This window comes from Callithrix jacchus, chromosome 4 (assembly GCF_049354715.1).
Source record: "Callithrix jacchus isolate 240 chromosome 4, calJac240_pri, whole genome shotgun sequence".
In the NCBI taxonomy this organism is placed as follows: Eukaryota; Metazoa; Chordata; class Mammalia; order Primates; family Cebidae; genus Callithrix; species Callithrix jacchus.
This window is the reverse complement of record NC_133505.1, coordinates 158599019-158616866: the sequence shown is the minus strand read 5'-3', so window position 1 is coordinate 158616866 and position 17848 is coordinate 158599019. Positions and strand designations below refer to the sequence as shown.

Below are 17848 nucleotides of genomic sequence, written 5' to 3'. Positions count from 1 at the left end.
CTCATGCTCTCCTAACACAAATGCAATGAAAAGGGGAGGAGAGAGGGGCTTCAAAAATCACGAATTTTATACAGGTGCATATTTTATTGTTAATATCTTTCAATACTGGATATGGATATCTTGCATATAAATATTAAGCCACATATGCATTCTTTAAAATTCAATTACAAAATCCAGTGAAAAATGAAAATATAGATTAATATTACTACAGCATGTGAGGGAAAAACTGTCTCTCATCTACTTTGAAAAGTTTTATTAAGTGGCTCTTGGAATCGCCATTTCCAAAACCTGGATATGCGTAAACCAATACATTTTGATAACACTTCTGTAACAGAACCCCTTTCTCCTCTCACCCTAGAGTTTCTTGAACTGAGGAATGAGTGATATCCTGGACTAGAGGCTGAGAGATTGTTTTCATCATCAACAACCATCTGTGCAGAATGACAATAGAACTGAAAAGATTCTGACAAAGGCTACCAAAGAATTTTCCAGATAATTCAGACTCTTTCTATGAAAGGTGCCAGAATCTGAGTGACAAGTCCAGGCAACGCCTCCTTCTTGTAGTTTTAGGAAGAAAGTGCTGCCATCTACAGGGTTGACATGGAACAAATGCTTAAAAAAAAAAAAAAAAAAAGGTGGCGAATCTACCAGATCTTAAGGTTGTAATTAGCTACAGAAAAAAAAAAGCAATAGCATGGCTAACGAGAGTAACACAACGTGTTCACTTTTAAATTTTTATTCCAAATATTCTACTTCTTTTCTATTCAATACAGCTGCCACTAGCCACATGTGGCTATGAAGCACTTGAAATGTAGCTAGTGTGACTGGGAATAGATTTTCTAAATTTTCATCTCATTTTAATTAATTTCATTGATTTAAATGTTAAAACTGATATTCAATTCAGTCATTGAAAACTTTTAAGTATGCTTGTAACAACTTAGGTGTCTGAATCTACTTTTTCAAATGCAATTTTAAGTTATCTATCTACAGATGGAATATTCCTGAAAACATAGCATCTGAATTGCCTATGCGCTAAGTGAAAAATGTACACATTTCAAATGTTTGGTGCAAAGCCAAAAGAATGTAACAGTTCTCATGAATAATTGTTATATTTAGTACATGTTGAAATTAATATTTAGACATTATGAGAAATAAAATATATTATTAAAATTACTTTTAGTGATTTCTTTTCACTATTTTAATGTGATTACTAGAAAATTTTAAGTGACGTGTGTGGCTGATATATTTCTATTGTACAGCACTATTCTAATTGATTCAAAAAAAGTAAATATGTTTAGTTGTTTAGTGCTTACAGAATTACATGAAGTGCTATATTTACAAATGTCCTATTTGGCCTCAAAATTAAAGCAAACATGTAACAGACATTGGTGCTTGTATGGGTTAATGTAACATAATTTTTAGAGGAAATGATCTCGTTCAGTCATCAGTGATCATCACTGTGACTGATAGACATCTCAAAACGGTAGAAAAATTTGGATCTTGATGAACGTAACAACATAACCATTTTTATCATGGTTAATGAACTGGCGACAGGAAGCCCACGTTGTAAAGAAATTCCACTAAACTGGTGTCCTGTTCCACTTCTTCCATCGATTTCCAGCATTGTCTCCCCCACACTGTATTTTCATTGCAAAGACTGACTCGCCGCGCTCAGCAGAGCCCACTGGCCATCCTCACAAGCGCAGGGCAGATTTCTCCCTGTAGTGCACCCCTTGGCCTTTTGTGGCTGAAGCAGTCCTTCTCCAGAGTAAAAATGCCTCCTTCATCAAGAGTGTCTTCTTCCAATCTAGAACATCAAAGTCCTATCTCCCCTTTCCTTCTTTTTCCAGACTCCATACATTTAACATATTCTTCTGTTACTCAGGCAGAAATAAATAAAGAAATAAACCAGATAGGCCCATGACTCAGTTGGCAGATGCCCACACAAAGATAGGATGGCCAACCGTCCTGATTTATTTGCCCAGGACTGTCCCAGTTTTAGTATTGAAAGTCCCACCTTCCAGGAAACCCCAGTCCCTGAGCAAACCAGGCCGGTTGGTCGCCCTACTTGCCAATCTCGCCTGTTGACAGCAAAGCCAGAGACAGGAGGGCCACACCCCCGCGCTCTGCTCCAGCAACAGGGAACAGCCGGTTTCTCTGCTGAGTTTAGCCTCCTTCCCTTCACCCACATGGTCGCCCTTCGCCTTCCTGGCCCCCTAAGTCACCTGTGGCCTTGTCATCCTCCAGGCATCACTCCCTGTCCAAGGCCTTCCGTCGCCCCTCTGGCGCAGGTAAGTTGTGCCTAACCATGTTGTATTTTAATTCTCTGTCTAGTCCCCAAGCTACCATCAGCTGTAAGCTCAGAAGTCTTGTTCATTCTTGTATTTCTGCCTTATATTAGCTGAACTTCTGAGTGAATGTTGATGCGTCTTAGAAAGGCACCTGGGCTCTGGATAATTTTCCTGGCCTTCTTCAAGGAATACAAACCGCTTCTGACATAACGACCAACCACAAACTGTTTTCACGACTGGACGTCTGCGTTTCCCAGGCTTGGAGAATCTTTCCCCAGTCTCAGTCTCTCCAACACAGTAGGAAACACCATCCTGTCAGTAACCCCTGACTAACACCACCCCATTTCACCCCTAGGGACAAAAAAAACGATGCAGATATATGTACACACATCAAAAAGCCACAGCAACAATAACCAAAAATTCCTTGCTTTCATTTTCTACACTGCCTAGTGATTTTTGCCTTTGGGGGTTGGAATGGATCAATATGCATATTTCTTTCCAATGTGGGAGAAAAGAATGCACTGAAGAATGCAGCAAAGTAGAGAGAATGTGCAGAAATAATGAAAGAAGTATACCTAGAGGTTATTACATACAGAAAGGCAACAAGTGACCTCAGAGTGGCAGGTAGTGACGAGGATGCAAAAAAATATCAGACACAGTCCTACTTGTCCAGGAGCCACAGTGGTTATAATTTGGAAATTACGTAAGTATGTTTTCTAGATATTACATAACAGGTGAGGTAATAAATTGCTCTTAGCAATACAGAGAAAATTGTAAATATTCAGCAAACATTTTACTGTATTAATTTATGTATATTTACTTTATGTATTTCAAACTTATCTTTTAATATATTTAAAATTAAATGTACATATCTTTATATGTTGAAATATATTCAAAGTGTTTAAACTATTAATTATTTTTTGGGGGACGTAGTCTCTCACCCTGTTGTCCAGGCTGGAGTGCAGTGGTGTGATCTCTGCTCACTGCAGCCTCCCAGGTTCAAGTGATTTTCTTGCCTCAGCCACACATAATAGCTGGGACTACAGACACATGCCATCACACCTGGCTAATTTTTATACTTTTAGTAGAGATGGGGTTTCATTTTGTTGGCCAGGCTGGTCTCAAACTCCTGACCTCAAGTGATCCACCCACTTCAGCCTCCCAAAGTGCTGGGATTACAGGTGTGAGCCACGACATCCAGCCTATTAATAAATTTTTAAATGTTAGATTGTTAATGATCATTTCTGAATAGTAATTATGTAAAATAACTTTACTGTATGATTCTCAGAGCTCTATCAAGTAGGTTCTATAATTATCTCCATTTTACTGAGAACTCGTGGCACAGAAAAGTGAAGAAACTCATCCAAGGTCATAGAATTTGTAAATGAAAGAGCTGGGATTGAAGGAGGCCCCTTAAAGGTGACAGCAACCCCCTGGGATGCATAGAAACATGTTCACACCACTCTCCAATAATCAAATAGCACACCAGCAAAACTAATTTATAAAAAATAAGCTGCAAAGTCTATCACAGTTTCAGCATGCACCACGCTGTTTTTCTACAGGCTGTACCACATGCCCCCAATGGATGCTCTAAAAATACGCACACACCTTAGTAAATGTTTATTTCTTATGAGATAAGCCCATGCATAAAAGAGTAGATAATGGTGTCAGAGTAACAAATTCATTTTCTCCTTCATTTAAATTAGAATGATAGTTACTTTTCACCTGAAAGCGGTCTTAGAAGTGTTGTCAACCTTAGCTGCTCATTGGAAGCACCTGGAGAACTTTAAAAGCCACTAAGGTCTGGTTACCATCTACAGAGGTTGTGATTTCACTGATCTGAGAGACATCCTGGGCACTGGGACTTTTAACCTCCCCAGAGGGTTCTGACGCACTCAAGGTAAAGAAGCACTGTCTTGTTTAGAGTAAGCAGAGGATTTTCAAGGTGTGTCTCCAGATGCCATCAACTTCACCTGGGAGCTTTTTAGAAATGCAAATTATTGCACTCCCTCCCGGATTGACTAAGAAATTTTGAGGGTGGGGCCCAGCCTTCAGTGTCATAACACACCATCCAAATGATTCTGATACACACTTGAGTTTGAGAACCACTGATGGAGCTTAATTCCTTCATTGAGAAATAATTGAAATCCAGAGAATTAAATTTGTTTCAGGTCACATGACCCATCCATGGTGGGGCTGGCTATAAAAGGATAACGACAGCTAGCATTTATTGAGGGCTTACTGTTCTAGATGTATTGTCCTGCACTACATTGTTTTCTGAGCATCTTATCATCATAACAGTGTCTACCAGTTTCTCTAGCACTTTCCCAAGAGCTTGTAGCTTCGCACATAGCCTTCATCTAGTTCTCCCAGCGGTCTGTAGGATAAGCATGTGCAGTGCGTTTACTGTCATGGGTTGCGACGGGGAAGAGCAGGTGCTGGGGGCAGCAACTAACCTAGGAGGACTCAGGAAAGCACCTCACGAGAGAGCATTAAGGGAGCAGGCTGGGGGAGTGCAAAGAAGCCCGCCTGCAAATTCCATATTTACCACAATAGATCCAGGAGGGAGAAAACAAAGGAGGAGCCAAAATATTCTTCATAAGATAAAGAAAGGACACAGAGAATAGGACTGCTCTGAAGATGGAAATAAGGAGAAAAGAAGACAGGGGAGTACATTATGCTGAAGTCTGAGTTGGACCATGGATTCCTAAGAGGAGGGATATTTAATATTCTATTTCTAGATGCTTCTTAGTTGGGATATAGACCCTTTCTTCAGTAGAGTTTTCCACCAACACTGCCTTGTTGGGTGGCCTTTTGTGGGATTCAAAGAAAGGCAATGAGTTGTACCTCTGGACCTACCCAGTCCGTGTGGAACACAACTGTGACCCAAGGGAGGGTTAAATGACACGCCAGGTACTAATTCAGAAAGGAAAAACTGACAGCCAGAGAGAGCCCTGAAGAATGTCTCTTGGGAAAATGTATACATGGAAGCATTAGGGGAATTGGTCTTCACAAGGTGAAGCTTGAACCAACCTTCTCTAGATTTTCTATGGTCAGGTGACTCCTGATGTCAGCTTACTCACACATATGCATGTGTGTTTCAGTTAAGACATTTAATAAGCTATGCATAGACTCATCCGTAGGATAGATTTAGATACGTTTTATTAAGCTTTTACTGATTTTACAATATTCTGAATTTTACCAACCCTTTCAGGTACTAACAAAGGTATTAGTTTGGTGCAAAAGTAACTGGGGTTTTGCCATTACTTTTTCTTTTTCTTTTTTGAGACAGAGTGTCGCTCTATCACCCAGGCTGGAGTACAGTGGCATGATCCCAGCTTACCACAACTTCTGCCTCTCAGGCTCAAGTGATTCTCCTGCCTCAGCCTCCAGAGTAGCTGGGATTACAGGCGCACACCACCACACCCAGCTAATTTTTTAATTTTTTGTAGAGACGGGGTTTCGCCATGTTGGTCAGGCTGGTCTCCAACTCCTGACCTCATGATCTGCCCACCTGAACCTCCCAAAGTGCTAGGATTACAGGTGTGAGCCAGCATGCCCAGCCACGCCATTACTTTTAATGGCAAAACCACAGTTACTTTTGTGCCAACCTGAAGGATCCAATCTGATGATGAGAGAAGCACAGCTGCACTTTCCTAAGAATGACCCCTGAGGAAGGTCTGTTCCTTCTTGGGTATACACATCAGCAAAAATATTTGTAAAATGTAACCATAGTGCTGTGTCATTTTATCAAAACTGAAAACAGGTCCACGACTTCCATTATCTAGATATCAGCTACCAACTGGTGTTCTGCAGTGTTAAAGCTGCAGGGCGTGGTGGGGAAGGCTAAGGAGATATTACCCTAGTTTAAATTGTTTGGACACCTCAAATATCCTAAATAGCCTTTAATTTATAAACATCATTTTAATAGATCAGCAGGAGCATACTGTCTTATGCAATGGAACTCATAAGAATATTCTGGTTTTATGTTTGGGTTTCTGGCCCATGGAGTTTTTGAGAGGTTTATCATTATTACTCCCAAGTTGCTAGTAAATTTCCTTGAACTCATTGTGATGACGAGAACACTGGAAAGAGATTAGGAAAGGCACCTTTTACTGTTCAACTCTGCCAGCAAATCAGTGAGACCCTGGGTGAGTCACTGCCCATCTTCACCCTCAGACTCCTCTTCTGTTTTTTTGTTTGTGTCTTTTGTTCGTTTGTTTTTGAGACAGAGTCTCGCTCTGTCGCCCAGGCTAGAGTGCACTGGCGTGATCTCGGCTCACTGCCACCTCCGACTCCCGGGTTCAAGTGATTCTCCTGCCTCAGCCTCCCAAGTAGCTGGGATTACAGGCACCCACCACCACGCCCAACTAATTTTTGCAGTTTTAATAGAGATGAGGTTTCACCATGTTGACCAGGCTGGTCTTGAACTCCTGACCTCAAGTGATCTGCCCACTTCGGCCAACCAAAGTGCTGGGATTACAGGCATCAGCCACCATGCCTGGCCATCCTCTTCTATAAAGGGAAGATTGGGCTAGGTATTCTCTAAAGTCCCCAGGAACTCTCAGACATGCTGTATTCTTCTGATCCTAAATGCATTATTATCATGGCTTCTCTTGAAGTCTTATAGAACAGCTAATGAAGAACAAATTGGTTGAAGACTATTAAATAAACACATAAAAAGGAACTGAGGAGACAAGTATAGTTTAAGTTGCATTATGACAGGAGGTCCCCTGAGGCATCTGTAATAGTAAAAGTAATTTGCTTCTTAGCATCCATTTTGCTACCTCTGTTTGGGAAAACAAACAAACCAGCCTATAACTACCTGAATTTCCACTAAATTTCTACCATGCAGGTGTCTCTAAAGAATCCTGAACAGCAAGACATGAAACCACAAAGAATTCACATGGTCTGCACATTCAAAACTTCCAGGGATTTTGGAGACTTTGCAAAACTTTACATTCCTAAAGTTGTATATGCCACTTTACAGTTTAGAAGAGACCTTGCTTCAGAAAACAGTCAAAGGTAAATTCTCCCCTACATTGAGCCCCGAAATGGCCTCTGTGTAGAAGCACACTCTAATAGGTTCCTCAAGGTCAGGCCGTTGCCTTATTACAGGAAATGGATGAAGTCATTCCTGGCTCTCAGTTTTTCTGAAAAACTACCTGCTTTCTCAGTTTCACACACCACACCCCTCTATAGCTCTTGTTTTGCCTCCTTGGTCGTGGCACCTGTTCTGAGAACTGAAGCTTTCATCTTGGTTCTAGTTGCGCATGAGAAAACACGTTTCCAAAAACACAAACAAGCAAAGGGGTCCAAGGAAGAACTTCAGCTCTTGGGTGAAACAACAGCTAAATTTGTTCATAGTAATAATAAACACGCATGAGCTCACTCTTTCAGAAAGCAGTAATTTGAGCAGCAATTCTGAGGTCAGGATCCAAGGTTCTAGGCCAGCTCCAGCCCAGCCTGCTCTGACCAAAATGTATTTCTTCCAGACTCTCAGGGTCTTGCTTTCAGCCATTTGGAGGACAAGAAAGGAAGATGAGAAGAAAGGCAACAGACAAGAGAGATGGAAACTTTTTAATATGTCCTTAAAAGCCTCTTTATAGAGATGAGTAATAAAAAGATTGGGGCCAGCAAACATTTCCACATTTTCTCTAAACAGTTATAAAACTGAGAGTCTTCTAAGGTCAGAGTTAAAGTAGTACAGCCTTGTTTTTGTATTTTAAATGTTTTTTAATGGACCATTAAAATAGCCTCAGTACCAGTAAAAGGTGTGCACAGGAGTATTATTTGATTCAGGAGAGAGGTAATGGGACCCACCAAGTAGGGAGGTTACACAGTTCGGATGTGAACCCTCACTAATGCAAAGGAAGTCTCTCTGCACTGCCCCCTCTCCCATACACATTTTTTCTCTCCTCCTCCAATCAAGAAATGATATTCTGTGAGATCATTTATTTTATTTTTATTTATTTTATGTATGTATGTATGTATGTATGTATGTATGTATTTATTTATTTATTTATTTTAGGTGGAGTCTTGCTCTGTCACCCAGACTGGTGTGCCGTTCATGATCCTGGCTCACTGCAACATCCACTTCCTGAGTTTAAGCGATTCTCATTCAAGTGATTCTCATGCCTTAGCCTCCCAAGTAGCTGGGATTACAGGCATGCACCACTACACCCAGCTGATTTTTGCATTTTTAGTAGAGATGGGGTTTCCCCATGTTGGCCAGGCTGGTCTCCAACTCCTGATCTCAAGTAATCCACCCACCTCAGCATTCTAAAGTGCTGGGATTCATAATCCAGGGGTGCGCCATCATGCCCGGCTCATTTAATTTATTTTTACCAGTTAGAATTTGTTACTCTCAATTCATTCAAAAACCATTAATAGACAGTACCTACCAGCCAGAACTGTTGTTAAGTATTAAAAATACAGCATTGGATGAAACAAAAAACTCTACCCTCATAGAGCTGATATTCTAGTATAGAGAGACAGACAAATAAATAAGTAACATACACAGGAAGTAAGAAAGTGATTTCAGCACTTTGGGAGGCCAAGACCAGCAGATCACAAGGTCAGGAGTTCAAGACCATTCTAAACAACAGGGTGAAACCTCGTCTCTACTAAAAATACAAAAAATAGTATGGCATGGTGGTGGGCACCTGTAATTTCAGATACTCAGGAGGCTGAGGCAGGAGAATCACTTGAACCCGGGAGGCGAAGGTTGCAGTGAGCCAAGATCACATCACTGTACTCCAGCCTGGGCAACAGAGCAAGACTTCCATGTCAAAAAAAAAAAAAAAAAAAAGTGGGATAGGAAAAAAATTCAGTAAGGAAGGGAGTAAAGTGTACATGGGGAGGAAAGGAAGAAGATGGAGGAAATGCAGTTTTAAATACGGAGGGCAGGAAAGGACTTGCTGCAGTGAAATTTCAATAATCACCTGAAGGAAATGAAGGGAATAGCATTTCAGGAAATAGCAAACAGAAAACTTCTGGGTCAGAGGCATGTTCAATGCACTCAAGGGGCAGCAAAGAACATGACGTCAGAAGGTCAGTAGGGAGCCATGTAGATTTGGCTGTTTCTGAATGAAAGTGGAGAAGATGGGGAGTTTTTGAAAAGTCACAGTTGCGCGCGGTGGCTCACCCCTATAATCCAAGCACTTTGGGAGGCCAAGGCGGGTGGATCACCTGAGGTCAGGAGTTCGAGACCAGCCTGGCCAACATGGTGAAACCCCGTCTCTACTAAAAATAGAAAAATTAGCCAGGCATGGTGGTGAGTGCCTATAATCCCAGCTACTCAGGAGGCTGAGACAAGAGAATCCCTTGAACCTGGGAGGCGAGGGTTGCAGTGAGCAGAGATTGTGCCATTGCCTTCCAGGCTAGATGACAGAGCAAGATTTTGTTGAAAGAAGAAAGAAAGTAAGGGAAGAGGAGGGGAGGGGAGGAGAGGGGAGGTCATGAGGTGACCTGATTTCCATTTTTAAAGGGCAGAGCTGACTGGACATGGGCAGGAAAGTCAGGGAAACCAGTTCTGTGGCTGCTCCAACACTCCAAGGAACTCCGGTGGTAGCTAGGAGCAGGTGGGTAGAGATGTCAGTGTTAGGAAGTGGTTAAATTCCAGATAGCCAACAGGATACTCTGATGTTTAGATGACTCCATGGAAGACAGCAGTCAAGAATGACCCCTTGGTTTTTGGCTTAAGAACTGGAAGAAAGAATCTGCCATAAATCAAGATGGGATTCATTGTAAGAAGAGGAGGTTTAAAGGGGAGATGTGGAATCTGTTTTGGGTTTTTGGTTTTTGTTTTTTTGGTTTTTTTTGAGACAGGATCTCACTCAGTCGCCCAGGCTGGAGTGTAGTGGTGTAATCATAGCTCACTGCAGCTTCAGCTTCTCAGGCTCACACAATCCTCCCACCTCAGCCTCCCCAGTAACTGCACCATTATGCCCTACAGGCATGCACCATTATGTCCAGCTAAGTTTTGTATTTTTTTTGTAGAGACAGAGTTTCTTTATTGCCCAGACTAGTCTCCTACTTCTGGGCTCAAGTAATCTGCCCACCTCAGCCTCCTAAAGTTCTGGGATTACAGACGTGAGCCACCACCTCCAGCCCACTATTTGGCTTTAGACATGTTAAGTTTGGGAAAGTTCATAGAAATCCAAGTGAAGATGTCAGTAGCAGTTGGACAGACACTTCTGGAGTTCAAGGAGAAAGGGAGCGATAGATAGTGTTTAAAGCCATGACTCCAGATGTCAATTTGAGAAAGGAGAGAAGTCCAAGGACTGAATCTGAGGAGCTCCAGCTCTGAGAGATTGTGGAAATGTGGAGCAACCAGCAGAGGAGACTGAGCAGGTGTGTACTGAATCTATTTCCAGATCAAAACAGAGATCTACTACATTCCTTTTGGTGGTGTCAAAACAAACCATTATCTTGAAATAGTCAAAAAAAAAAAAAAAAGAAAGAAAGAAAAGAAAAAGAAAGAGAAATACCAGGAGGGCAAAGTATGTCGAAAGCTGGATCAAGGGAGGTCTCAAGATGGAGGGAATGATCATTGAGGTTAAATGGGGCGAAATGGTCACATGAGATAAGAACTGAAAACTAACATTGGATTTACCAATGGTCCCAGGTAAGATTAATAAAGGCTGACTGCTACTGTAATATGGGAACTAGCCTGAGAGAAATCAATCAAGGTTTAGCTAAATAATTAGAAATTAGGAAAAAATCTTATCATCTCCAGTTGTCCTTTGTTTCATAAATCTTACTTTACAGGCCGAAGGTTATAAACACTCTTTTATCTTTTATCTATCCCTTATGCAAAAAAAAAAAAAAAAACAGATAGAGGTTTTTATGTTCTCTCCAGTGACAAACTTATAACAATAGTAACACTTCTTAACTAATAACAGGAGGTTAACTATTTTTCACTTTTCTAGACTTCAGGAAAATATAGGTGATTTTTTTCTTCATTAAAAATAAACTTCTGTTTCTTTTCCAAATTATAACTGGAATTCAAAAATGTGTATTTCCATTGACTATTTTGACTTGAGTTTTTGTTCTCCGTTTACTCTCTCCTTCCTGCCACTTCTGAAGGTTTTCATTGTTTGTGGGAGCATCTGTGATTTCTCTCTTTGTATCCCCCTGCAATCTCTGACTCCTCTCCAGGTCCTCATTCTGCATCATCGTAGTCAGTTTTATCTTGGGCACCATAAAATTCTACTTCTTCCCGCAGTAGCAGACTGATGTCACCCACAGAACATAATGGATTCTAGGAACAGGCCCACAGAGGAAAAGTGGGTGAGTATAAAGATAGGTAAGAGGAAGAGAGAAGCTGGAGGCTGGGGATCTTAACCATGTGTTTCCACTCATTTCCACATAAAACAGTTAAACCAGAAACTGCAGGATATTGAAATTCCATGTCTTGGGCCAAACTTTTACCTAACTGATTTGACACGTTGAATAGAAACACTATGGCAATATCTATGCACCCAAACTGTTGCAACTGGTTGGGAGCCAACATATTAAAATGCAATCAGGCTGGTGCGATGGCTCACACCTGTAATCCCAACACTTTGGGAGGCTGAGGCAGGTGGATCACTTGAGACCAGGACTTCGAGACCAGCCTGGTCAACATGGTGAAACCCTGTCTCTACTAAAAATACAAAAATTAGCCAGGCACGGTGGCACACACTTGTATTCCAAGCTACTCAGGAGGTTGAGGCAGGAGAATCGCTTGAACTAGGCAGGTGGAGGTCACAGTGAGCCAAGATCACGCCACTGCACTCCAGCCTGGGCGAGAGTGAGTCCTTGTCTAAAAAAAAAAAAAAAAAAAAATCACAATCAAATAACCCATTTGGAGAATAACTTCCTATTTGCATAAATTTTCCAAACTGGTTTGTGTGTATAGAAATTCTCTACTTCTCGATGGCTGACAGGACAAACCAAAATAGTGACAGTTTGTAGGATCTTTTTGGCAGGCTATCATAATCCTAATTTTAAAGCACGTCAGCAGTGTAGTCAGTGACTGTGTGACTATGCTAGCAGTGTAGTGAGTATGTTAAAAAGCCAAAAACTTCTGATTTATTCATTACGGTGAATCTCAGAGTATGATCAGCAAATTAAAGTTACTACACGTTCAACATTAGATTTGATGATTTGGTGTTCTCGGCTCTTTCAAAAAATTATGACTGAGAATAAAGGAAAGGTACACACTCTGGATGCAATGAAATGAATTATTTAATTAGTCTATTGGTCTTATTAGAACCTAGTAGCTCCAGGAAATTCTTAACAAATATTTTTCTCCTGCAATATCCTCTAAAAGAGAAAAAGCAGTAAAGCACAGAAAGAAACATCACACTGCTCGGAACCCTCGTAAATAGTTTCTGAATGTTAGCATTTTTAGAAAAGAATATTAAATATTTTTAAATGCTGAAGACATGTTAAATTAAGTACTATCTGTTGAAAATAACATTTTAATTCTAGAGTTTAGTCCTTTCCATTGTGGTGAATTTGATGCATTGAAAAGAAGTAAAAGAATATTTTTTTCTACAGTTTGGCAATTTTGAACTATAATTTTTTTATTCTGGTGAAAAACATTTTGCAGAAAATTATGGAAACATACCTAGGGACCCTGCAGTAATATTATAGATTTCTAAAAAAAAAAAAAAAAAACATTGCAATATAGACATGAAAATTGAATTCAAGATTAGGAAGTAAACTGAGAAAACAATATTTAAAAATAATGCAGTTTAAATGTGTCATTGACTCAACATTTCCCCCATATTCTAAATCAATATTAATAATACATTTCAGAGTGCATCCGTTTTTGCCATTGCTAATTTTTCTCTATTATGCCAGAGTATGAGTAAGATTTTTGCTATTTTTTAAAAAGGCTACATTAAGATTCAGCCTCAAAAGAGGTTCAATTCCTAGTAACTGCAGGTGCATGGCACTTACTGCTAATTGGACATGACAGCTTTTAGCAAATCTGGTAGCTGCTAAAAGCCGCTGTTGCTGTGGTGCTGCCTCACCAGCACGCAGGGCATGGTACCTCTCCGCTACCAAAGCTCCATGTCCACAAAATTTGCCAACTAAAATACCCAGCCAACTCCTTCACTTAAATGCATAGAGACGGAAATCTCAAAGAGCTATCAACAAGGTCTCTGCAAGAAAATGCAGCCCTCTTAATGCATATTAAATAGTCTCATTAAAATACTTCAGTAATGCATCTTTCTGTTAGAATCTGTTGTTCTGAGCCCTATAACCATGTGGGGTAGGTTTCAAAATAAAATGCTGCTATTAGCACATTAAATAATTATCTTCTCTCCTGTGTGCCATACCCACTGGCTGGTACACTGTCGTTTTGGAAAATATTGTGAACCAAGTTATATCTGTGCCTCATATCATCTTTTGTGTTTATGTAGGATGTTTGTTCTGAGAAAACTAAAAATACTTGGTTTAAATTGGATCACATTTTACCAGTTAAGTGAACCTTACCAGGTAAGTCTCCTGGTTTGGATATTAACTCTTTCCATTTGGGTTTCTTTTTCCCCTAAATTTCTACCTTCAGTAGAAGTGTTCACTTTTATCAACAGTGATTTTGAAAAACATTCAAAGTCTGACGAAACTGCCATCAGAGCACCATTGCTGTCATCCATTTTCCAAGACCCTGCATCTTATTCTTAGCATTATGTGCATTCTATGATGATAAGCTGGGTTATCAGAAAGGAGTCACAGGGACCACGTGAGAAGAGAAAAGTCCGGAAGTAGTAACATTAAAATAATCAAACTTTCACTCTCAAACAGATAATGAACGAATTGCCTGGCTGTACAATTATGGACCAAATACATGTAAATATTATACAAGTGAGCATTTGTTTCCACCTGTTTTCTAGTTTGACCCCATAAATCATAGGCCTCAAAAAAATCCCAGTGCAGAGCCTTTCCCTAAAGAAGTTAATATCACCCATTTTAGGCAAATTTGTCCAGGATCATATGGCAAAGTCGGGCTCAGCCAAAAATTGAGTTCACTAATGCTGATGCCAAGCTAATTAATGTTTCCTTAAATATCTAAATTGTCTATCAAATGCTGTTCTAAGTGTCTGAAGACTAGTACTCAGACTCTTAAACAATTTAAACTTCAGTTCTCCAAGGCTGTCTGCTTTTACTGCATTTCGCATAAAAATATTTTTCCTCTATTTGGGTTAATTTTCCAGGTTCTCCTCAAATAATCATTGGGCTTCTGGAACAAAAGCTTACAGAAACAAGATGAACAATTTGAACTCTGACTTGTATTTTCTATTTGTCAGAACGTGATTTTTTTTTCAACTTTCTAATCACAGTTATAAAGTCAAGCCTGATTTTCAGAACGAAGTTTACCTGATTGTCAATAACTTCTCAAGTCCCCTATCTTCAAAAATGGCACATTTGATGGCAAAATACATAACCTGTCTGAAAGGTCTTGTTTTTACTGTTAGAATTCGAGAAGAAACTTCTATTTCAAAAAAAGCAAAGGATTGTCTCTCACCCTAGAGGAAAACCATGTTGGAAAGCTTGGCAAAGTTATACCTGGTCATTTACAATTTTTTATTAGAAACTTGGGAAATGTTCTTCACTAAAAGAAACCTTTTAAAATTCCTAGAGAAGTAGGTTCCTTGCTCACCGGCATTGTGAGAACATTGACCTATATCTGGGAAGGAGGAACCAAATACCACCTCTCCCCGTTGCCCACCATCCCACTAAACATACTCTACAAATTACCAGTCACCAACTCTTCATCAGTGTCCAGACTGCCATTAACTGCCATTGCTGAGAATGACTGATTACACAGCATCAATTATCAGAGACAGTAACAAAGATAACTTTTACTTCCTGGAAAACTTTTGCCATAGGAAAAAATATACTCACAAGTGTACAAAAAGAAAAATTCAATCCTGTAAATGTGGATATACATAACCAGAGCTGAATTTTTTTCATGAAGAGTTTGAATACATAAAACTCTTGAATCTACATGAAAAAATAAACCATGAATATCCTAAAAAGCAAGTATTAGTTTACATGACACAATATGAAATGTATCTAAGTGTCTTTCTCTGATAACACCCAGCTATACTCATGTCCCCCTCCCTTGTTCCTTTTATATTTAAAACCTGACATGTCACACAATTAGCATCTTATGTAAATCATATTTCATAGCATTTATTAGCTGAGTGTTGAAATCATATTTATTATGTAACCATAAGATGTTCTATAGGCTAATCCTATTCACTAATCACTAGAGGTCTCTATAACTTGTTTCTCAATGAGATTGTAAGATCTGTGTTAATAGAGATCTATCTAGCAGTTCATTTTCCCCCATGGAGCTAAATTTATCACAGTGGCACAGCGAGCTGCCTCTCTGCCTGCCTCCCAGACTGGGGACTCTATGATCCCCTTCCTCCAGAGTAATATGGAGACACAGGGTGACCCAGCTGGAATTCATTTTCCAAGTCCACCCTGCAACTAAAAGTGGATTGCCAATGTATTTTGAGAAGTAATGTGTACAATTTTCATGTTTATTGCTTAAGGGGAAATGCCTATGGGGACAGGTTGTTCAGCAGGTACAAAGTTGCAGTTAGATGGGAGGAATAAGTTCTGGTGTCCCATTGCACAGCAGGGTGACTGTGGCTAACAATAATGTATTGTATATTTCAAACTAACTAGAAAGGAGGATTTTTAATGCTTTACCACAGAGAAATGATAAATGTTTGAGATGATGGATTTGCTGATTATCCTGATTTCATCATTACACAATGCATACACATGTCAAAACCTCTCATTTTATCCCATGAATATGTACAGTTATTATATTCAATTAAATTAAAAATAATTTTTAAAAATGGCTGACTCTCTTGTCCACTTTTTCCCCTTTTCCACAAGCTTTTTTTTTTTTTTTTGTCTTTTCCCAAAAGCAATTTCCCAAGTATTTGAGTATCCTTTTTTTTTTCACAGTAGCTTAGCCTATGGTCTCACTAATATACACAGCTTATTGTATAATATCTACCTCTATTTCATGTCCATTATGCTTATTGATTTATATATGTGTCTTCCTTAGTAGACTATATATTACTTGTGAGGAATGTGTGTTTCTTATTCAACCTTCTTCTCGCTAACACTTAAAGTTCACCTAGCATACAATAAATGCTGAATAAATGCCAATTGAATAGGTAAAAGAACCAATCAACTTCACTTAGCAAATGGATATGCTATGTATTAAGGCAAATTTAGACACAATCTCTATGCCTGCATGTTTCTTAGAAATTTGAAAGCTTTGGCTGGGCACGGTGGCTCAAGCCTGTAATCCCAGCACTTTGGGAGGCCGAGGCGGGTGGATCATGAGGTCAAGAGATCGAGACCATCCTGGTCAACATGGTGAAACCCCGTCTCTACTAAAAATTTAAAAAAAACAAAAAAATTAGCTGGGAATAGTGGCACGTGCCTGTAATCCCAGCCCCGTCTCTACTAAAAATAAAAACGAAAACAAAAAAATTAGCTGGGAATAGTGGCACGTGCCTGTAATCCCAGCTACTCAGGAGGCTGAGGCAGGAGAATTGCCTGAACCCAGGAGGCAGAGGTTGCGGTGAGCCGAGATCGCACCATTGCACTCCAGCCTGGGTAACAAGAGCGAAACTCCATCTCAAAAAAAAAAAAAGAAATTTGAAAGCTTTTACCATATTATCTGGAGTTCAACTTCAGTACATTTAGGAAGTTGAACTTCAAGCTTTATAATAACATAAACTCAATTTGCCTTTTATAGGTCAAATCCACTTTTGCTGAACTATTTTTTACCTCTCATATTGGCCAAGATGGGAAAGTATGATAACACACAGTGTTAAGTTGGAAAGACTGTGGGCTAACAGGCACGCTCATCCCTGTTGATGGGAATGTAGAACAGTATAACTTATTTTTTCCTGGGAATATCTTCACAAATGTACTCAAGAACAATTGTGCGTGAATGTTCACGACATTACTTATAAGAGCAAAACCAACCAAAATGCCCTTTCAGAGAAAAGCTGTTTATATGAATGATGGCACATCCTCACAAAAAATACTCTGCTAAAAGTTAAAAGAATGAGGCAGGTCAACCTGTTCTATAGCAACTGCTCTGAGGTATATTATTAAGTGAAAAAGAATGATACAAAATAGTATACTCCTAGATGTGTTTTTAAAAATTTATATCTAGGGATACATCATATGTGCGTAGACAATTTTCAAGGACTATAGGGAAAAAAATTGTAATCTGAGAGGCTGTCTGGGCCTGGAAAATACTTTCCCCACACTGTTTTAATTTTACTTTTATTCCATGAATAAGTTAGTTTTTTCAGTAGTTTTACCACTTCATACCCACTATGACAAAACAGATAATAACAAGTGTACATGGCAACGTAGAGAAATTGGAGCTCTCACACATTGGAATGTAAAATCAGGCAGGCATTTGGCAGTTCCTGGAAGTGCTAAATATAGAGTTACCATTTGACTCAGAAATTTCTCTAATGGGCATATGCTCAAGAGAATCAAAAATG

General features: G+C 39.6%; 2 protein-coding genes across 2 annotated transcripts in view; one reads left to right on the top strand and one right to left on the bottom strand.

Moving 5' to 3' along the window:
* Positions 1 to 17848, bottom strand: part of ESR1 (estrogen receptor 1) — a 408861-nt gene that overhangs the window by 330670 nt on the left and 60343 nt on the right. The window lies entirely within an intron of this gene.
* Positions 2122 to 16110, top strand: LOC128931846 (uncharacterized). Its single transcript, XM_078370832.1, has 3 exons — positions 2122 to 2291; positions 7147 to 7316; positions 11454 to 16110. The coding sequence occupies exons 1-3, from the start codon at positions 2190 to 2192 to the stop codon at positions 11521 to 11523; spliced, it is 342 nt and encodes a 113-aa protein (XP_078226958.1). The 5' UTR covers positions 2122 to 2189; the 3' UTR covers positions 11524 to 16110.